Source organism: Carassius gibelio, chromosome A6 (assembly GCF_023724105.1).
Source record: "Carassius gibelio isolate Cgi1373 ecotype wild population from Czech Republic chromosome A6, carGib1.2-hapl.c, whole genome shotgun sequence".
In the NCBI taxonomy this organism is placed as follows: domain Eukaryota; kingdom Metazoa; phylum Chordata; class Actinopteri; order Cypriniformes; family Cyprinidae; genus Carassius; species Carassius gibelio.
Genome location: NC_068376.1, coordinates 31,699,922 through 31,722,584, shown reverse-complemented (window position 1 = coordinate 31,722,584; position 22,663 = coordinate 31,699,922). Strand labels below are relative to the sequence as shown.

At 41.0% G+C, this 22,663-nt stretch overlaps 1 protein-coding gene and 1 long non-coding RNA gene across 4 annotated transcripts in view; one reads left to right on the top strand and one right to left on the bottom strand.

The window, feature by feature from the left end:
- Positions 1-22,663, top strand: part of LOC128016105 (histone deacetylase 4) — a 53,980-nt gene that overhangs the window by 7,805 nt on the left and 23,512 nt on the right. For 2 of the 3 annotated variants that reach the window (XM_052600495.1, XM_052600496.1), the window contains 2 exons: positions 6,206-6,268; positions 13,412-13,647. In XM_052600495.1, coding sequence (XP_052456455.1) covers positions 6,206-6,268; positions 13,412-13,647 — 299 coding nt within the window. Of the gene's footprint in view, positions 1-6,205; positions 6,269-12,087; positions 12,200-13,411; positions 13,648-22,663 lie in introns of those variants that run through there. The other variant, XM_052600497.1, reaches the window with a different exon arrangement.
- Positions 8,887-22,598, bottom strand: LOC128016106 (uncharacterized). Its single transcript, XR_008184075.1, has 3 exons — positions 22,436-22,598; positions 18,346-18,786; positions 8,887-9,674 (listed from the first exon to the last, which is right to left on the bottom strand). It is a non-coding gene; the product is annotated as an uncharacterized LOC128016106 (long non-coding RNA).

The following is a 22,663-nucleotide window of genomic DNA, read 5'->3' as shown; positions in this document are numbered from 1 at the left end:
GGAATATAATATACCACCTTTTCTAGTATCTTTGACAGAAAAGGGAGATTCGAGATCAGTCTGTAATTAACTAGTTCTTTGGGATCAGGTTTTGTTTTTTTGATGAGAGGCTTAATAACAGCCAGTTTGAAGCAGTGTAGAGGGTTACCTGCTGACCATTTCAGTTCATCAGCAGACTTGTTGTTATAAGTCAAGTCAAGTCACCTTTATTTATATAGTGCTTTAAACAAAATACATTGCGTCAAAGCAACTGAACAACATTCATTAGGAAAACAGTGTGTCAATAATGCAGAATGACAGTTAAAGGCAGTTCATCATTGAATTCAGTGATGTCATCTCTGTTCAGTTTAAATAGTGTCTGTGCATTTATTTGCAATCAAGTCAATGATATCGCTGTAGATGAAGTGACCCCAACTAAGCAAGCCATAGGCGACAGCGGCAAGGAACCGAAACTCCATCGGTGACAGAATGGAGAAAAAAACCTTGGGAGAAACCAGGCTCAGTTGGGGGTCAGTTCTCCTCTGACCAGACGAAACCAGTAGTTCAATTCCAGGCTGCAGCAAAGTCAGGTTGTGCAGAAGAATCATCTGTTTCCTGTGTTCTTGTCCTGGTGCTCCTCTGAGACAAGGTCTTTACAGGGGATCTGTATCTGGGCTCTAGTTGTCCTGGTCTCCGCTGTCTTTCAGGGATGTAGAGGTCCTTTCTAGGTGCTGATCCACCATCTGGTCTGGATACGTACTGGATCCGGGCGACTGCAGTGACCCTCTGATCTGGACACAGACTGGATCTGGTGGCCACAGTGACCTCGGAATAAGAGAGAAACAGACTAATATTAGCGTAGATGCCATTCTTCTAATGATGTGGAAAGTACGGTGTTATGTGAAGTGTTTCCGGTTCAAGTTTACCTAATTAATGCAGCCTAAAAATCCTTTAACGGATTTGGATATTAAAAGCATATTAGTATGTTATGTGTATGCCAGGTTAAAGAGATGGGTCTTTAATCTAGATTTAAACTGCAAGAGTGTGTCTGCCTCCCGAACAATGTTAGGTAGGTTATTCCAGAGTTTAGGCGCTAAATAGGAAAAGGATCGTAGGATCGTAGGATAGCGGACGTAGAGGAGTATAATGTAAAAGGAGCTCATTCAAATACTGAGGTGCTAAACCATTCAGGGCTTTATAAGTAATAAGCAATATTTTAAAATCTATAGGATGTTTGATAGGGAGCCAGTGCAGTGTGGACAGGACCGGGCTAATATGGTCATACTTCCTGGTTCTAGTAAGAACTCTTGCTGCTGCATTTTGGACTAGCTGTAGTTTGTTTACTAAGCGTGCAGAACAACCACCCAATAAAGCCTTACAATAATCTAACCTTGAGGTCATAAATGCATGGATTAACATCTCTTCATTTGACATTGAGAGCATAGGCCATAATTTAGATTTATTTTTGAGATGGAAAAATGCAGTTTTACAAATGCTAGAAACGTGTCTTTCTAAGGAAAGATTGCGATCAAGTAGCACACCTAGGTTCCTAACTGATGACGAAGAATTGACAGAGCAACCATCAAGTCTTAGACAGTGATCTAGGTTATTACAAGCAGAGATTTTAGTTCCTATAATTAACACATCTGTTTTTTCTGAACTTAGCAGTAAGAAATTACTCGTCATCCAATTTTTTATATCGACTATGCATTCCAGTAGTTTTTCAAATTGGTGTGTTTCACCTGGCCGCGAAGAAATATAGAGCTGAATATCATCAGCATAACAGTGAAAGCTAACACCATGTTTCCTGATGATATCTCCCAAGGGTAACATATAAAGCGTGAAGAGTAGCGGCCCTAGTACTGAGCCTTGAGGTACTCCATATAAAGCATACTGTATGCCAGAGAGCAAACACAATCCGGCTCATTTCTCAAGGAGACCGTCGTGTAAACCGCCGTAGATCTGAGCCCCTGGGCTGCATCCTGCTAAAAATAGACAAACACATATAAACAGAATTCCCTGATGCTCGCAGCTCTGCGCTCATTGCGATGGGGCCTCATTAGATGAACATCAAAGCAGTTTCCCGGGGTTGTGTAGTCGTTGGAAATTTTCCAAAAATAGAAGCTTGTGGCAGATTTGCCACTCTGGGGAAATTGCCTGATATTTTTCTCCTTTTCTGGATGGAAACCCGAGTCAGTGCTTCTGCTGCGGCATTAAAAAGAGAGAAAAGCTGTGTGGTAAATATAAATCTGATGGCTGGTAAAAATAAGATTGAACTGAGATGGAGCAGGCGTTGAGCTGAGTGTGTTGTATTGAGCATCTCTGTCAGTCTGCGTGTCTGTTAGCATACTGATGATGACCATTGCACTGTTGCATGCCTTTTTCTCCATCCATCCCTCTGTCTCTCTTTCTCTCTCCCCCCCCCCTTTCCCTCTCTGTGGGGTTATTTATAGCCATGTCTTGCTGTGTTGAGCTGCTGTGAAGAAGTGAAAAGCCTTTTCATGTTCTCTGTAATGACTATATTCTGCAACTGCTCACTTACATTTAGGTGATGGGACCAACTACTGTCAGTGACGCGGTAGTTCTTTCTATATAATTAACTAGTTTATATATATATATATATATAATATACAAATATATATTTTAAATTTACATTTATTTATTTAGCAGACGCTTTTATCCAGAGCGACTTACAGATGAAGACAGTGGAAGCAATCAAAAACAACAAAAAGAGCAATGATATATAAGTGCTATAACAAGTCTCAGTTAGGTTAACACAGTACACGTAGCATGGGATTTTAACTAATATAATAAATAAAAAGAAAACAGATAGAATAAAAAAATAAAAGAATAGAGCAAGCTAGTTAGAGGTCTTTACACACACACACACACACACACACACACACAATTGCATAATAAATGAAAAGAAAATAGAATACAAAAAGATTAGAAAGGTAGTTAGATTTTTTAAAGAATAGAATTAGAATATTGAGTGATAAAGTTAGAGGGTCAAATAAAGATGGAAGAGATGTGTTTTAAGCCGATTCTTGAAGATGGCTAAGGACTCAGCTGCTTGGATTGAGTTGGGGAGGTCATTCCACCAGGAGGAACATTTAATTTAAAAGTCAGTAAAAGTGACTTTGTGCTTCTTTGGGATGAACAATCAAGCGACGTTCACTTGCAGAACACAAGCTTCTAGAGGCACATAAGTCTGAAGTAACGAATTTAGGTAAATGGGTGCAGAGCCAGTGGTAGTTTTGTAGGCAAACATCAATGCCTTGAATTTTATGCGAGCAGCTATTGGAAGCCAGTGCAAATTGATAAACAGAGGTGTGACGTGTTTCTTTTTGGCTCATTAAAAATTAATCTTGCTGCCGCGTTCTGGATTAATTGTAAAGGTTTGATAGAATTGGCTGGAAGACCTGCCAAGAGGGCATTGCAATAGTCCAGCCTGGACAGAACAAGAGCTTGAACAAGGAGTTGTGCAGCATGTTCCCAAAGAAAGGGCTTGATCTTCTCAAGTTGAATAAAGCAAATCTGCAGGATCGGACAGTTTTAGCAATGTGGTCTCAAAAAGTCAGCTGATCATCAATCATAACTCCAAGGCTTCTAGCTGTTTTTGAAGGAGTTATGGTTGATGTGCCTAACTGGATGGTGAAATTATGGAATGATGGGTTCACATAGGGTACACACATACATATACATATACATACATACATACATACATACATATATATATATATATATATATATATATATATATATATATATAAGATACCTCGGTTTTAAGGTGTCGAGCAAACAGCAGGCAGATGTTAGGGTTAGGGTTAGTTCAAAGAAAACAGAATAATAGTAGATGTATAATAAGTAACGCTGTATATGCGTCCGAAAGTCGGACTCCAAATTTTATTCTAAGAATTATTTTGAGGTTAATAAAGCAAATGAAAACTGTTCAGCTTCTGGTAATTTTAAGAAGCTCCGCTAGGCTATTTTAGTTCCCCTCACTCCATTACAAAATAATTTCAATTAACAGTATTTAGAAAAGAAAAACAATTACAATATTAACGACAAACCAAACCAAAACTGAAACTGAAACCAACGTTAGGTCTCTCATTCAACACAAAATGAAAAGTTTCCGTATTCGCAATTTATTTGAATGCCAAATGATTATAAAAATAGCCTAGCTATGTTTACAGTGTTTATTATAGCCCAATGTTTGTAAACATTTTGTGTCTGAAATAATCTTTTTTTTTTCTAAATAAACGTATATGTTTTTTCTCTCTCTCTCTCTCTCTCTCTCTCTCTATATATATATATATATATATATATATATATATATATATATATATATATATAAAATTGTAGCGTATTTTCACCATGCAGCAAACCTTTTCAAATATAGCATTTTATAGCATTTTATCAAAACTAAACCCCCTTTAATCGTGTGAAAAAGCGTTTGTTTGTTTTGAGTGGGTTTTGCACATCCTGTCATGCCGATGACTGCGTGTCGCTGCAATAGACGCATTAAGAACAATTAATTTAAACGATGATCGATCATGGAAATGGAAGTGTCGTGCTACATCCCTGAGGACATGATGGTTACTTTTCATTTTCGAAGGAGATGTACCAAAAAGGAAAAGTCCTGTATATGTTTGTGCTCATCATTTTATGCTGACTGCCTCACAAACGAGGGTCAGTTCAGCGCTGGAGTAGTGTAAGGGTTGATTCTGAAAGAAAGATGGATACTAACGTTCTGTTCATATTCTGTTTTCCAAAAGAGCTTCTTGGCTCTCTGTAAGGCTAATGTTTGCTAAAGCTACTATTGTCTCTGCCTGTTTTCACTGATGCTGCTTCACATGCTTCCAGAATGATCATAAATAGGAATGTGGTTAGTTAAAAATTGCATTTGGAAGCAATGTGAGGTCAATCTCATAATGTGATGGCACACTAAGGCTGCAGCTATGTCGTTATTATCATCACGCCGTGCTCCTAGTCTGTGTAATTCATAAACACACATATACTTCACAGTGAAGTCAGATTTCAGGAGATTGTCCTGTTTTCCTGGAGCATGAGCTTTTGAAGCTCCGCCCTCTTCTGAAAAGGGAAGCGGGAGCACCAGCTCATTTGCATTTAAGGGTACAAACACAAAAGCGGTGCGTTTTGGCTCATACTCTAGATGTGCCGATTTCAACAAGCTATAAAAAAATATTAGTGGGATATTTTGAGCTTAAACTTCACATACACACACTGGGGACACTAATGTTACATCTTGTAAAAATGGGCATAATATAAAGACCTTTAAAGTGTTGATGCACAAAAATGCCACTGCTCCACCAACTATAATGTTCTGAGTAATCAAAAACCAGTAGAAGATTGTGTGGTGTGTTCTGCCGAATGTTCAGCAGTTCGTCCCAGGTAGGAGTGTGCTGGTATGCGTATCGGTATCAAATGGTTCACAGGGCAAATTGAAAATGTAAGTGATCATCCCTGTCCCCTCGGAGTGAGTAGGGCATGTGCGTGCCATTATGTAGTCATTTGGAATTTACTGGACAAAGGGAGCGAAGTAATTTCCTCATTATCTTCAGCTGGCTGTTCCCGTGACAACACAGATTTGCTGATCGACACTGGCATTCAAAAAAAAAATAATTTTTCAAAATTGCATTTTCAAAAGTTTTATATTTTAGCTTTTATATATTATATAGCATATTTTAAAAACTTTATGAATAATTAAATGTGGCCTATGTTTATTTGCAACTGGAAATTACTTCGCTCCTTTTGCTGAGTACATTCCCAACACACACGTGCCCTGCTCTCTCCAGAGTCCACACATGATCACTTACATTTAGAGTTTGTCTGTGAACTGTTTGGTACTGATACTCATACTGGCACACCCCTAATCCCTGGTAAAACTGATTGTGTTTGAGAAACAAAAAGAAATGTAAAAACTAGCCAAACAACAGTAAAACAACTGGATATCTTGTTGGATAATGTATATCTAATGCAATATGAAATATTTACAATGTGTGTTGATTGCAAATTGTGTTTACTTTTGTCACTTTGCATTGACACGCTATTTTCCTATTTTGATACTATAAAATTGCTTTGACACAATCTTTATTGTTGAAAGCGCTTAATAAATAAAGGTGACTTTTATTTTCACAGAATGACAGTGGAGAATATTTTGCCATTGAATCATGCTCTGTCTCTGTCTGTGTCTTTTTCTTAGACTCTCAGATGGATCAGACTGTGGAGCTTTTGAAACCGTCTGCGTTTGACCACATTCCCACAGGTAACGCAACTCGTGTCTACCTTTTCAGGATATTTCTCCAGTACGAATGCTGCAGTTTTCTTCTAACTGACTGAATGTAGAGCAGTGCTATTTAGTCACAGACAAGAGAAAACATGCTAAATACAAAAAACAATACTAAATATAGTAGATGGTTGGAATAGCCAAATAACCTGTCTTCAGATTTAGAATGGAGGCGAAAAACACAGGCCAAATTCCCAGAGCTCCAGCCTCATTCTTCCCACTTGTCGATCTTTTGTGATTAATTTTCTCTGTTGGTCACACAAGAACATGATTGGTCCCCTTTTTTATTTATTTATTACATTTTTTGCTACAACTTGGAATTAATCAATGCATGCTGATGAACTTTTATCATAGTTTCAAGTTATATGGAAATAAAAAAGTGGTTACCATTCAACCTGTTATTTTTTCTTCAGTATTTGTGAGGGGGTAGGGGTGCTCCGATCCCGATCGGCCGATCGTTATGCGCATCTCGTCAGTAAAGCCGGTTCTCTAATCAGTGGTTAATTTCATCAGGTGCGTGATTTCACATAGAGCAGCTGTTACTACACAGAGCCGTTGTTAATAGAGAAGATGCGCAAATCCACTTCATTTTGAGCGTTTTCTAACCCTATGTGAAATCACGCACCTGATGGAATATCATATATATATATAATATCATATATATATATATATATATATATAATATCATATATATATATAATATCATATATATATATGGTTCTGGAGAGGTGTCTGTGGTTCTCTGTGGTTCTGGAGCAGTCTCTGTGGTTCTGGAGCAGTGTCTGTGGTTCTCTGTGGTTCTGGAGCGGTGTCTGGTTCTGGAGCGGTGTCTGTGGTTCTCTATGGTTCTGGAGTGGTGTCTGTGGTTCTCTATAATTCTGGAGAGGTGTCTGTGGTTTTCTATGGTTCTGGAGCAGTCTCTGTGGTTCCTTGTAGTTCTGGAGCGGTGTCTGTGGTTCTCTATAATTCTGGAGAGGTGTCTGTGGTTCTCTGTGATTCTGAAGCGGTGTCTGTGATTTTCTGTGGTTCTGGAGCGGTGTCTGTGGTTCTCTGTGATTCTGAAGCGGTGTCTGTGATTTTCTGTGGTTCTGGAGCGGTGTCTTTGGTTCTCTGTGATTCTGAAGCGGTGTCTGTGGTTTTCTGTGGTTCTGGAGCGGTGTCTGTGGTTCTCTGTGATTCTGAAGCGGTGTCTGTGGTTTTCTGTGGTTCTGGAGCGGTGGCTGTGGTTTTCTGTGGTTCTGGAGCGGTGTCTGTGGTTCTCTGTGATTCTGAAGCGGTGTCTGTGATTTTCTGTGGTTCTGGAGCGGTGTCTGTGGTTCTCTGTGATTCTGAAGCGGTGTCTGTGATTTTCTGTGGTTCTGGAGCGGTGTCTGTGGTTCTCTGTGATTCTGAAGCGGTGTCTGTGGTTTTCTGTGGTTCTGAAGCGGTGTCTGTGGTTTTCTGTGGTTCTGGAGCAGTCTCTGTGGTTCTGGAGCAGTGTCTGTGGTTCTCTGTGGTTCTGGAGCGGTGTCTGGTTCTGGAGCGGTGTCTGTGGTTCTCTGTGGTTCTGGAGCAGTCTCTGTGGTTCTGGAGCAGTGTCTGTGGTTCTCTGTGGTTCTGGAGCGGTGTCTGTGGTTCTCTATGGTTCTGGAGTGGTGTCTGTGGTTCTCTATAATTCTGGAGAGGTGTCTGTGGTTTTCTATGGTTCTGGAGCAGTCTCTGTGGTTCTCTGTGGTTCTGGAGCGATGTATGTGGTTCTGAAGCGGTGTCTGTGGTTCCTTGTAGTTCTGGAGCGGTGTCTGTGGTTCTCTATAATTCTGGAGAGGTGTCTGTGGTTCTCTGTGGTTCTGGAGCGATGTACGTGGTTCTGAAGCGGTGTCTGTGGTTCCTTGTAGTTCTGGAGCGGTGTCTGTGGTTCTGGAGTGGTGGCTGTGGTTCTCTAAGGTTCTGGAGTGGTGTCTGTGGTTCCCTGTAGTTCTGGAGCGGTGTCTGCGGTTTTCTATAATTCTGGAGAGGTGTCTGTGGTTCTGGAGCAGTCTCTGTGGTTCTCTGTTGTTCTGGAGCGGTGTATGTGGTTCTGAAGTGGTGTCCGTGGTTCTCTGTGGTTCTGGAGTGGTGTCTGTGGTTCTGGAGCGGTGTCTGTAGTTCTCTGTGGTTCTGGAGCGGTGTCTGTGGTTCTCTGTGGTTCTGGAGCGGTGTCTGTGGTTCTCTGTGGTTCTGGAGTGGTGTCTGTGGTTCTGAAGCGGTGTCTGTGGTTTTCTATAATTCTGGAGTGGTGTCTGTGCTTCTGAAGCAGTCTCTGTGGTTCTCTGTGGTTCTGGAGCAGTGTCTGTGGTTCTGGAGTGGTGTCTGTGGTTCTGAAGCAGTCTCTGTGGTACTCTGTGGTTCTGTAGTGGTGTCTGTGATTCCTTGTAGTTCTGGAGTGGTGGCTGTGGTTCTCTGTGGTTCTGGAGCGGTGTCTGTGGTTCTCTGTGGTTCTGGAGTGGTGTCTGTGGTTCTGGAGCGGTGTCTGTGGTTCTCTGTGGTTCTGGAGCGGTGTCTGTGGTTCTCTGTGGTTCTGAAGCAGTCTCTGTGGTTCTCTGTGGTTCTGGAGTGGTGTCTGTGGTTCTGTAGTGGTGTCTGTGGTTCTTTGTAGTTCTGGAGTGGTGTCTGTGGTTCTGGAGTGGTGGCTGTGGTTCTCTGTGGTTCTGGAGCGGTGTCTGTGGTTCTCTGTGGTTCTGGAGAGGTGTCTGTGGTTCTGCAACGGTGTTTGTGGTTCTCTATAATTCTGGAGTGGTGGCTGTGGTTCTCTGTGGTTCTGGAGCGGTGTCTTTGGTTCTCTGTGGTTCTGGAGAGGTGTCTGTGGTTCTGCAACGGTGTTTGTGGTTCTCTATAATTCTGAGTGGTGTCTGTGGTTCTCTTTGGTTTTGGAGTGGTGTCTGTGGTTCTGAAGCAGTCTCTGTGGTTCTCTGTGGTTCTGGAGCGGTGTCTGTGGTTCTCTGTGGTTCTGGAGCGGTGTCTGTGGTTCTGGAGCAGTCTCTGTGGTTCTCTGTGGTTCTGGAGCGGTGTCTGTGGTTCTCTGTGGTTCTGGAGCGGTGTCTGTGGTTCTGGAGCAGTCTCTGTGGTTCTCTGTGGTTCTGGAGCGGTGTCTGTGGTTCTCTGTGGTTCTGGAGCGGTGTCTGTGGTTCTGGAGCGGTGTCTGTGGTTCTGGAGCAGTCTCTGTGGTTCTCTGTGGTTCTGGAGTGGTGTCTGTGGTTCTCTGTGGTTCTGGAGTGGTGTCTGTGGTTCTGGAGCAGTCTCTGGTTCTTGAGTTATGTCTGTGGTTTTCTGTGGTTCTGGAGCAGTCTCTGTGGTTCTCTGTGGTTCTGGAGTGGTGTCTGTGGTTCTTGAGCGATGTCTGTGGTTTTCTGTGGTTCTGGAGCGGTGTCTGTACATCGCGTCCATAAAGATCAAATAAACAGCGATTTAGTTACTAATATGGCAGTTACACACAGTGGAATACTAAATCTGACATTCATTCACATCATTACACCATAGTTTGAGAGAACTCGAGTCATTATCATCATGACAGAAAGGCATATTCAAATGTGCTTGAACGTGTGCGATTGGCGATGCTTAAACAACGTGCTAACATGCAAACACAATAAACACATTTTATAAGGAACTGTTCAACTAGCAGTTATTACTAACTTAATAATCAGATAACTTACTTTTGTTCAGTGACGCACACATTAACCCATGCACAGTCTTTGCACTTCTCCTACTGAGTCACTCTCGCACTTTCTGCGCATGCAGACGTGTTAAAGGTGGCGCACGCGCACAGACCCGACCTTTCTAACACGGCTGATGGCTCTCAGTCTGTAATGACTTACAGTGCATTCAGGTTATCAATATCATGTGTTTCAGGGGAATCTAATCCCCAACCTTGCACTTAACAACGCTGTCTGTTCTGTTTAAAGTGCTATATAAATAAGGGTGACTTGACTTGGTATAACTACTTTTACAGAATTAACTTACTGAATTAAATTGCTGAAAATCACAGGAAAGATTGGTTTATTTTTTTTATAAATGAAGAACTGGATTTCTTTGGGCAGTTATTAAAGTTTTACATATGTTACATAACATAGGCTGATTTATTCATTTTTTAGTATTTGGGGTTTTAAGAACAAGTGAAAATGTTTCATTTCATCCAAGTGAAATTAGCAAGCAGTTAGACTGAATTTACATTAGTTTCAAACCAGGGCCAGGCGCGAGTCGAGTCTCATCTATACTGCCAGATGCACTCGTGGAGATCTGCGGTTCGTGCATTACGAGACAGACTCATCCGTGACACGGGATTCATGGCGTGTGGGGCAGAGAGGAGCGAGTGTGAGAAGCATTCAGACACAGACTCTTGTGAACTGGGAATAGCGAACATGCATTATAAACTTATTTCAAATAAATCTATTGGGGAGATAAAATGTGTAAGATAACATTAATGTATTAACAAAAACATCTATGAGTGTATATTTTATTATTTTATTTTATTATATCATTTCAAAACTTAAGTTACATACGTTTTTCTTTAGTTTTAATTTGCCTAACTATTGATGTGACCCTGCAGACACCATAATCCCACAATCCCATCTCTCTCACGCTTTCTGTTTTGTTTTTTATGGTGGGCTTTAAACAGTTGGTTAGAGCAGAGCTGATTGGGGAGAAGAGAGGTGCTCTCACTCTATTGGTTAGTAAGACTGTCACTCAAGGCTGCAGTTATGCAAATGTTCTGGAACAGAGTAATATCACATCCACATCACAGGCTTTACGATTAGCAAATTGTGATTGCGATTCGATTTTGATTGATCACACAGCCCTAGTTGAGAGCTTATCAAAGTCTGTCTGGATGCTCTGCTCGTCTACCTGCTCCAAACCCATCACTGTGTGAACTGAACCTGTCTGAATGCAGGAGAGAGTTTTCGTAGCTGGAAAGTGCTAACATGGGTTCTGTCTCAATGTTGATTCGTAAGGGGAGGTTTTTCATGCTGCCTCAAATGCTTTTGGAAATGTCCCACTTTCCACGTCTGAAGCTGTGATTGCGAGTTTGTTGCCTTTATGTGCTTCATGTCAAAATGAACTGGAATCATGGAGGACAGCACATTAATGACGTCATTCTTGCTTGTTTATTTGGGAAATCTTATTTCAGCCAAATGTATAAAGGATATTTAGTCAATTTTTAACAGATTTTTAATAAATTGTAGCATCCTATTCATTGGTAAGCATATAAACATTCACCACTCTATTTAGATATTCAGCTTGCTGACAATGCAAATTTTTTGTCAAATAAATGCTGTTGTGCCTGTGTACAATGTGTATAATTTGCATTAAGTTTTTATTTATATAAATAAAAAATTCTCTGCTCCACCATGTTTAAAGTTTGTGGCTTTCCAAATGTAAACTCGAGTATCTAAATTATATCAGAGTTTCCCAATTTCCTAACTATAAAACTTGAATTTATTATAACTCAACAGCATTATTTTAGCGGTTGTAGCAGTGAAACATATGCATGACTTATGGTTCTACACATCAACACGTTATGACAATGTAAAACTCGCTTTGTGTGTGTGTGTGTGTGTGTGTGTGTGTATGTTTGTGCGTGTGTGTGTGTGTGTGTGTGTGTGTGTGTGTGTATGTTTGTGCGTGTGTGTGTGTGTGTGTGTGTGTGTGTGTGTGCGAGCGTGCGTGTGTGTGTGTGTGCATGCATGTGCCAGCAGTAGATGAGGATTCCAGATGAGAATAAAGCATGTCAGCGTTGTCTCTGGGACGGCCTTGTGACGTCATCAGAGTCAGAGAGAGTCTGAGCGCTGACAGAGCAGTGTTAGTTAGAGAGCAACTGCAGCGGAGGCAGAGAGGAGCTGCGCCACAGACACACACACACACACACACACAGACCTGCTCGTGCTGAAAATGCGTGTGGTAAGCTCAACTTCACTCTGCATCTGACGTGAGACCCGATGACTGTCATGAATGTGTTTTTCTCTTTATAGTGTTTTTTACTGTGTGTGTGTGTGTGTGTGTGGAGGTAGAGCTACTAACCGAACCTCTGCTTGGTCTCTATCCACGTGTAATTGAAGATGATTTGTGATTGTGCTGCAGCTTGTTTATCAGTAGTTTTCTGTAATACTGCTCTTCACAAACACAAATGTCTGCTGTGGGCTGTGTGTTGCTGTACGGCTCTTTATCTGAACTTGTACAGCATCTTGGTTATTTGAAAATGAAAGCAAAATTTTAAAGTGCAATGCCGTTACTTTCCTAAGAGTCTCTAAGCTTGAAAAATAACGATCTGTTACAGGACCAGCAGCCAGTGATGATTTAGACGTCTTGTCAAGTCAAGTCACCTTTATTTATATAGCGCTTTAAACAAAATACATTGCGTCAAAGCAACTGAACAACATTCATTAGGAAAACAGTGTCTCAATAATGCAAAGTAAGGGTTAAAGGCAGTTCATCATTGAATTCTTGCTGCTGCATTTTGGACTAGCTGTAGTTTGTTTACTTAGCGTGCAGAACAACCACCCAATAAAGCCTTACAATAATCTAACCTTGAGGTCATAAATGCATGGATTAACATTTCTGCATTTGACATTGAGAGCATAGGCCGTAATTTAGACTTTCTAAGGAAAGATTGCAATCAAGTAGCACACCTAGGTTTCTAACTGATGACGGAGAATTGACAGAGCAACCATCAAGTCTTAGACAGTGTTCTAGGTTATTACAAGCAAAGTTTTTAGGTCCTATAATTAACACCTCTTTTTTCTGAATTTAGCAGTAAGAAATTACTCGTCATCCAGTTTTTTATATCGACTACGCATTCCAGTAGTTCTTCAAAAGTGTATCATATCAGGACACAACTCTGTATAATGACATGGGTATGACACAGGTATTACAAGGAGAGGGTGACTTATAAGGACATAACCCATGTCTCCATTTTTCAAAACGCTTATAAATCATACAGAATGAGTTTTTTTGAGAAAGCTTCAGACAGTTTCCGCTGGTTGTTGCTTTATAAGAAGTTGTAGTCATTTATCATTGGCCGAGTCGCACTGATCTGATGTCAGTCTTGTATCTCTCCTGTTAGAGTCTGTGTCTCTGCGCTCGTCTCAGTGTGTTTTTGTCTTGTTTCTGCAGTGGAGCTGAGTTCTGCTCTGCCTGCGAGGGTTCCTCCGGCTGCAATCCCCATGGAGCTGCGTGTGGAGCAGACGCAGACGCTGGACTCGAGCCGTCGCGAGCAGCAGCTGCAGCACGAGATGATGTCGCTCAAACACAAGCAGCAGGTTCAGCGGCAGATCCTCATCACAGAGTTCCAGCGGAAACACGAGCAGCTCTCGCGCCAACACGAGGCCCAGTTACAGGAGCACATGAAGGTCAGGACGGTGGTGTTTAAAGCTCAGAGCTGCTAGGAGTGTGTCTGTCTGTCGAGAGTTAACTGATGATCAGACCTGATTCTTCACCTCGGGTTCCACGGCTCACTAAATCGCTAGCCACAGATCCCGGGGCTACTGTATTCTCCAGTCGGCCTCCCAAAATGCATCACTGCCCTGTGCAACGAGGTATCTTAAACACAGGGTCCCCACGAGTCCTTAAAAAAAAGGCTTCAATTTAGTTGTATCATATTTTTTTCATAAAGACTCTTAAACTCCTTAAAAAGTGCAAGAAAAATTAATTATAGGATCGAAGTGATGTTGCTTGGTTAACCTTGTAATGCCAGAATAAAGGCTAATAACGGCTGAATAAAACAAAAGAATAATGATAAAGTAATAATGAGGATGATGTGTGAGGTTCGTCTCGTGAGAACAACAGAATCATGAACGGGGCAGTTTCGGGCCAGACACGAGGCTACAGCACACAGGAGAGCTTACAGAGGGTCATACTTTTTTTTGTTAGCCTTTTATTAGCCTTCTCTAAAAACGCACATGACATGGTCTCACAGAATGCAGTTTTAGAGGTATGTCCTCAGATTTGGAATGACGCATGAGTAGACTTGTGGCATTAGTTCTTTGTGTTTCTAAAAATATTTACCACAAGCAACATCATTTTTTATAAAAAAGTCTTCCTACATTTAAAAGCCCTTGTTGATATCACGTTCAAGAGTTTGTCTACCAATTTATGAGAGGAACACAGCTTTCACTTCTAACCAAACTAACATTACTTGCCAATCAGAAGCTTTTGTTCTTCGCTGATGAATGGAAAAGAAGCCTGGGTCTCGAGCGCAACACATTGAAAAAGATTTCCATCTGGTGTCATACACTTGCATAAAAAAGCTATTTATAAAAGAAGCAGAGCTTTGTAAACAGCTCAGAGGAATCACGTCATATCCATAAGAACGATATGGTCGCCAAAACATATTTACCGGGATTTTTGAAAAGGTCCTGTTCACACATGATCTCTTAACCGTAATTTACCAGTAAACTGTTTCTCTGCATATGTGGTTAGTTTGGTTTGCTTAATTAATGTCCATCTGGGAAAACTCACTTTATTTGTAACGTAAATCATTTAAACCTATGCCAACACGGGAGAATACATCAACACATTTCTAATATGCATCGTGATTTCAAAATAAGAGTTTCTGACTTTGGATTTAAATGTCGTTGAATCACACGAAGCATCACCAGGCTGTTATTATAACAAATACATCTGCAGGTGTTTTTCAATAAAACCATATACTTGGTTTTGATACTTTATTTGAGGCCAATTATTATTGCCTCATCGTTACTTTATATATAAATAGTCATATTAAAGTCTGTTTTTTCACTTAGTTCTAGTTATTACAAAAAAAAAAATCAGATTACTCGCTTGTCAAGATAAATGTTAGTAGGTAATTGTGTATAGGTATAGTATTATGTGAAGCATTTATATAGTCTGTATTTTCAGAGTGTACGATACAGCTTTCATTCTTCAGGTCAATCATATATTCATGAAGAAGAGAATCCATTTGAATAAGGAAAGAATAACTTTGCCATTGTATCCTTTCAAATGTTAAAGTTGCTGCAGTCATCGCATTCTTTGCATGTGCCGCACTTAATTTGTACCATTCATTTATTTATTAGAATTTGAAAGATAATAATATTCTATATTCATTTCTAGTATTTAATTTACTGTTTGTTTCTTTTGAACAAATCTATTTCAGAAGTTTAATGTTTTAGATTGTAGGTCATCTTGCATTAGACAAAGCTAATCTGCAAAACTTGACATCAAAAGCATCCTAAATGTTACGTGTGTTAGAACCATGTTGTAGTGAGAAACCTTTCTTTGTTTTGCAGTTTCAAACATCCCACAATAATCTGTGTGAGCCTGTCAAGGGCTAATGGCAATGGCAGATACGTTACTAATTAGTTTCAAGGAAAATCTATGTAAATATAAATCCCGTGGCAAAACAGAGAAACAAATAGAGACATAATTAGCGTAGCTACTGTTCCAACCAATTAAAATTAATTAGTTTAACCCAAGCTAAAGAATAAGAATGTGCATTTGATCAGTTACAACTGCAGGCACAATTTAAGGGATGCATTATTCGAATGCTTGGCGAAAGAGATGTGTTTTTAATCTAGATTTAAACAGAGAGAGTGTGTCTGAACCACAAACATTATCAGGAAGGCTATTCCAGAGTTTGGGAGCCAAATGTGAGAAAGCTCTACCTCCTTTAGAGGACTTCGCTATCCTAGGAACGACCAAAAGTCCAGCGTTTTGTGACCTTAGGGTGCGTGATGGGTTGTAACGTGGTAGAAGGCTAGTTAGGTACGCAGGAGCTAAACCATTTAGGGCCTTATAGGTAAGTAATGATAATCTGTAACTGATACGGAACTTAATAGGTAGCCAGTGCAGAGACTGTAAAATTGGGGTAATATGATCATATTTTCTTGACCTGGTAAGGACTCTAGCTGCTGTATTATGGACGACCTGTAGCTTGTTTATTGACGAAGCAGGACAACCACCTAGAAGTGCATTACAATAGTCCAGTCTAGAGGTCATGAATGCATGAACTAGCTTTTCTGCATCAGAAACAGATGCTGTTTTTGTAACATGGGAAATACTGTTTTCAAAAGACAAGTTGCTGTCTAATATTACACCCAGATTTTTGACGGTACAGGCCAGACTGTAGAGAAGCAGGTCATTTGTAATTTTAACAAGTGCAGTTTCTGTGCTATGGTGGGGCCTGAAACCTGACTGAAATTCTTCATACAGATCATTTTTATGCAGGAAGGTGCTCAATTGAGCAGACACAACTTTTTCTAAAATTGTAGACATAAAAGATTTGAATTAGGCCTATAATTTGCCAGTACACTAGGATCTAGTTTTGGTTTCTTAATAAGAGGCTTGATAACCGCCAGCTTGAATGGTTTTGGGACGTGACCTAAAGATAACGACGAGTTTATGATATTGAGAAGCGGTTCTTCGGCTACAGGTAACAGCTCTTTCAGTAATTTAGTGGGTACAGGATCTAATAAACATGTTGTTGGTTTAGATACAGTGATAAGTTTATTTAGCTCTTCCTGTCCTATGGTTGTAAAGCACTGCAGTTTATCTTTGGGTGCGATGGATGAAACTGAAGTGTTAGACCCTGTAGAATCTACATTCGCTATTGTATTTCTAATGTTATCTATTTTATCAGTGAAGAAATTCATAAAGTCATTACTATTTAACGTTGGTGGAATATTTGAATCAGGTGGCGTCTGGTAATTTGTTAACTTAGCCACTGTGCTAAATAAAAACCTTGGATTGTTTTGGTTATTTTCTATGAGTTTGTGTATATGCTCTGCCCTAGCAGTTTTTAGAGCCTGTCTATAGCTGGACATACTGTTTTTCCATGTAATTCTAAAAACTTCCCAGTTAGTTTTTCTCCATTTGCGTTCAAGACTACGAGTTACTGTCTTGAGAGAGTGAGTATTACTGTTATACCATGGTACAGTACGTTTTTCTCTAACCTTTTTCAATTTGATGGGGGCAACAGTAGGGGTGCTCCGATCAAGATCGGCCGATCGTTAATGCGCATCTCGTCAGTAAAGCCGGTTCTCTAATCAGTGGTTAATTCCATCAGGTGCGTGATTTCACATAGAGCAGCTGTTACTACACAGAGTCGTTGTTAACTGAGAAGATGCGCCAATAAACGCTGAAAATGAAGTGGATTTGCGCATCTTCTCTATTAACAACGGCTCTGTGTAGTAACAGCTGCTTTATGTGAAATCACGCACCTGATGGAATTAACCACTGATTAGAGAACCGGCTTTACTGACGAGATGCGCATAACGATCGGCCGATCTTGATCGGAGCACCCCTAGGCAACAGCTTCTAATGTATTAGAGAAAAAAACATCATCACTTTGAGATACAATATCTATAGCAGTAACATCGGTTCCATGAGATATAATTAAATCTAGTGTATGATTAAAACGATGAGTGGGCCCGGTGACATTTTGCTTGACTCCAAAAGAGTTTATTAGGTCAGTAAAAGCAAGTCCTAATGTATCATTTGCATTATCAACTTGAACATTAAAATCTCCCATGATTATCACCTTATCAACTGTAACTAGAAGGCCTGAGAGGAAATCTGCAAATTCTTTTAGGAATTCTGTATACGGCCCTGGTGATGTATACACAGCAGCCAGAGCAAGAGATACATTAGATTTCTTTTGCATGTCTGACAGAGTAACATTTAGCATTAGTATTTCAAAAGAGTTAAACCTGTATCCTGTTTTCTGGGTAACATTGAGAATATCACTATATATTGTTGACCAGTCTGACGGGGCTCATGCTTATAACAGTAGTTTGGTGGAGTAGACTCATTTAGACCAAAATAATCATTTGGTTTTAGCCAGGTTTCAGTCAAGCAGAGTACATCAAAACTATTATCTGTGATCATTTCATTTACAATAACTGCTTTGGGTGTGAGTGATCTAATGTTTAATCACGAAAATATTTTTTTATAGGTCCTACATTATATGTATATTTTGACATCACTATTCGGGGAACAGACACAGTCTTAATAAATTGTACAGCGCAAGTACTTCTATAATTTTAGCGGTTAGAACAAAACTCATCATAATGGTTATTTGAGAATTGTCTTACTAGTCACATGGAGCGAAGTGTCCTGGAGATGTTGTCAGAGAGAAACTCCGCTCCGACTCTGCTGGGGTGTAATCCATCAGCGCGAAACAGCCTAGGACGCTCCCAGAAAAGATTCCAGTTATTAACAAATAGCAGTTTCTGTTCTTTACACCATGACAACAACCTTTCATTTAAAGCAACAAGTCTACTGAACCTTTCGTGTCCTCATCGATACGTGGGCAGTGGTCCTGACACGACGATCGTCGGCGCGGGCGTCGTGCTGCGAACCGTCTCGATCAGGAGTAGACGTGGTGGAACTGTTAGCAGCGCGCTGTATGCTAACCCTGGACTTGTGAGCGTCAGCCCGGGATGATTCCTGCGCGGCTCTCCGCTCTCTCAGCTGCGCCTGCCTCACCTCCAGGTCACGAATCTGCTTCTCCACAGCCTCCAACGTGTCCTCACCTGCACTCAAATGTAGTCATACATCTGCCATTAAAGCAAGTAACAGTGACTAAAGCAATGGTAATGTGCGTGAATAGAGTATTAGCAATGCAAGCGGGATTAGCAGCTACCACGCTGGCGATGCTAACGGGCTATAAGCTAAATAGCAGATTCGGGAAATCTAAATAAAACTAGTGATAACAAGGCACTCTGATTGTTTTTGTTGTAGAATACGATAGAGGATATTTCACACATTATAGAAATGAAAATTATGGTGTATAATAAAGATTTTTGAGATTAAAAATAGTTGATGAAAAATAACGTGACGGAGCTCAAACTCAAGACACACAGCAGCAACAAAACTAATTTCAGGAGCTTTTAATCCAGGGACAAAAAACAGGAATCATGCTATTTCTTAAATGTGATAATTCAGCTTTAATGGCTATGATATAATTAAAAGAGAGCAAGGCATGTTTCAAAATAAAAACGCAGTTAGTAATCACCAAACATGTAAATGTAAACTGACAAAAAAATCTCAATAAATAAATAATCATCAGGAATAAATACAAATTATCTGGGGTAGGGGGGCCTACTGTAATGTTGTAGTCAAGTCACCTTTATTTATATAGCTCTTTAAACAAAATACATTGCGTCAAAGCACTGAACAACATTCATTAGGAAAACAGTGTGTCAATAATGCAAAATGATAGTTAAAGGCAGTTCATCATTGAATTCAGTGATGTCATCTCTGTTCAGTTTAAATAGTGTCTGTGCATTTATTTGCAATCAAGTCAATGATATCGCTGTAGATGAAGTGACCCCAACTAAGCAAGCCAGAGGCGACAGCGGCAAGGAACCGAATCTCCATCGGTGACAGAATGGAGAAAAAAACCTTGGGAGAAACCAGGCTCAGTTGGGGGTCAGTTCTCCTCTGACCAGACGAAACCAGTAGTTCAATTCCAGACTGCAGCAAAGTCAGATTGTGCAGAAGAATCATCTGTTTCCTGTGTTCTTGTCCTGGTGCTCCTCTGAGACCTCAATTTGTTGAACCTCAATTAAATTGTTAGCCTTAACTTGGTTTGGACGTTTTTTGTATTTTCTAGTTCGGGGAACAGACACAGTCTCTATAGTGTGATATCTAGTTGAAAGAGTCTCTATGTGCTGAGAATTAACTGACCTCTGTGACGGGAGGCAGCTAGCAGACGGTCGGTTTAGCCAGTCTGTCTGCTTCCTGACCTGGGCCCCAGTTAGTCAAGTATAAACACTAAGACTATTTGCCATATTTCTAGAGAGAAGAGTGGCGCCACCCCAGGAGGGATGAAGACCATCTCTTTTAAACAGGTCAGGTCTGCCCCAAAAGCTCGTCCAATTGTCTATGAAACCCATGTTATTCTGTGGGCACCACTTAGACATCCAGCCATTGAGTGATGACAATCTGCTATGCATCTCATCACCACGGTAAGCAGGGAGGGGACCAGAGCATATTACAGTGTCTGACATTGTGCTTGCAAGTTCACACACCTCTTTAAAGTTATTTTTAGTGATCTCCGACTGGCGAAGTCGAACATCATTAGCGCCGGCATGAATAACAATCTTACTGTATTTACGTTTAGCATAAGCCAGCACTTTTAAATTTGCCAAGATGTCAGGCGCTCTGGCTCCCGGTAAACATTTGACTATGGTGGCTGGTGTCTCTATATTCACGTTCCGTACAATAGAATCACCAATAACTAGAGCACTTTCATCAGGTTTCTCAGTGGGTGCATCACTGAGTGGGGAGAAGCTGTTTAATGTTTTGATTTCAGAATGAGCTTTTATGAGCTTTATTGCCTTTATTGCCAGGTATGTTTACACATACGAGGAATTTGTTTTCGTGACAGAAGCTCCGCAGTACAACAGAATGACAGCGACAGAACATAAAACACATAATAAAAGAATAAAAAATACAAATAAGTAGATAGTGAATGACAATATACAAATGACAATTGTAGGCAGGTATATTACAAAGTGAAGTTATGTATGTACATATATATTGTGTGCAAAATTTAAGTGTATGCTAAGTATGTGTGTTAGATAAATAAAGTGTATGTGTATATAAATATAAAGTGTAGTGTGTTCGCCGTTATTATCAGCTGTTCATAAGATGGATTGCCTGAGGGAAGAAACTGGTCCTGTGTCTGGTCGTTCTAGTGCTCAGTGCTCTGTAGCGTCGACCAGATGGACACAGTTCAAAGAGGGAGTGTGCTGGATGTGAGGGGTCCAGAGTGATTTTGACAGCCCTTTTTCTCACTCTGGATAAGTACAGTTCTTGAATAGAAGGGAGAGTTGAACCGATGATTCGCTCAGCAGTCCGGACTACCCTCTGTAGTCTTCTGAGGTCAGATTTAGAAGCTGAGCTAAACCAGACAGTTACTGAAGTGCAGAGGATGGATTCAATGATGGTGGAATAGAACTGTTTCAGCAGCTCCTGTGGCAGGTTAAACTTCCTCAGCTGGCGGAGAAAGTACAACCTCTGCTGGGCCTTTTTTACGATGGAGTCAATGTGAATGTCCCACTTCAGGTCCTGAGAGATGGTGGTTCCCAGGAACCTGAATGACTCCACTGCAGTCACAGTGCTGTTCATGATGGTGAGTGGGGGGAGTGCAGGGGGGTTTCTCCTGAAGTCCACGATCATCTCCACTGTTTTGAGGGTGTTAAGCTCCAGGTTGTTGAGACTGCACCAGACAGCCAGCTCTTTTACCTCCTGTCTGTAAGCAGACTCGTCACCGTCCTGAATGAGGCCGATGAGTGTGGTGTCGTCTGCAAACTTCAGGAGCTTGACAGAGGGGTCCTTAGATGTGCAATCATTAGTGTACAGGGAGAAGAGCAGTGGGGAGAGAACGCAGCCCTGGGGAGCTCCGGTGCTGATTGTACGGGTGCTGGATGTGTATTTTCCCAACCTCACTAGCTGCTGCCTGTCTGTCAGGAAGCTGTTGATCCACTGACAGATGGAGGTGGGCACGGAGAGCTGATTTAGTTTGGGCAGGAGGAGGTTTGGGATGATCGTGTTGAAGGCCGAGCTGAAGTCCACAAACAGGATCCTCACATGAGTCCCCGGTCTGTCTAGGTGTTGCAGAACATAATGCAGTCCAATGTTTACTGCATCGTCCACAGACCTGTTTGCTCTGTAGGCAAACTGAAGAGGATCCAGCAAGGGTCCAGTGATGTCCTTCAGGTGGGCCAGCACCAGTTTCTCAAATGACTTCATGACTACAGACGTTAGAGCCACAGGCCTGTAGTCATTTAGTCCTGTAATTTTGGGTTTCTTAGGGATGGGGATGTTTAATGTTTAATGTTTAATGTTTTGATCGGAACAGAAGAGCGGTGTTTTGACCCACGACTACGCTGCCTCACCGTCACCCAGTTGCCCTGCTGCAGGGGCTCTGCTGGAACCGGACAATGTACAGGAGTCCCTGAGCTAGACGCATCCAAAGCCGTATCTAGAGCCCTAACATTCTTACTGTCCTCAATTAAAGTTTGGATGCATGTTTCTAATTCTGAAATCTTCTCTGTCAGCCTAACTATTTCCCTGCATTTATCACATGTGAATCCCTCATCAGCGACAGAGATAGATAAACTGTACATGTGGCAAGAGGTGCAAATAACGATAGTAGGAGAAGCCATTACTCACCGTGCTTGATGAAATATTCTTACTGCGGTTGTTTGATGAACTTGTGAAAAACTGCAGCGTGAGAGAGGAGAGGAGAGGAGAAAAGAAAACGCTAATGACAAGCTAACGAGTGCTAACACTTTGCAGGTGTACTGCAGTCACGGAAGAGTGAACGATCAAAGTTAATCTGATAAGATTGATCGATAATATCAGAAATATGGTGTGAATTAAGTTATATTTTACAACTTA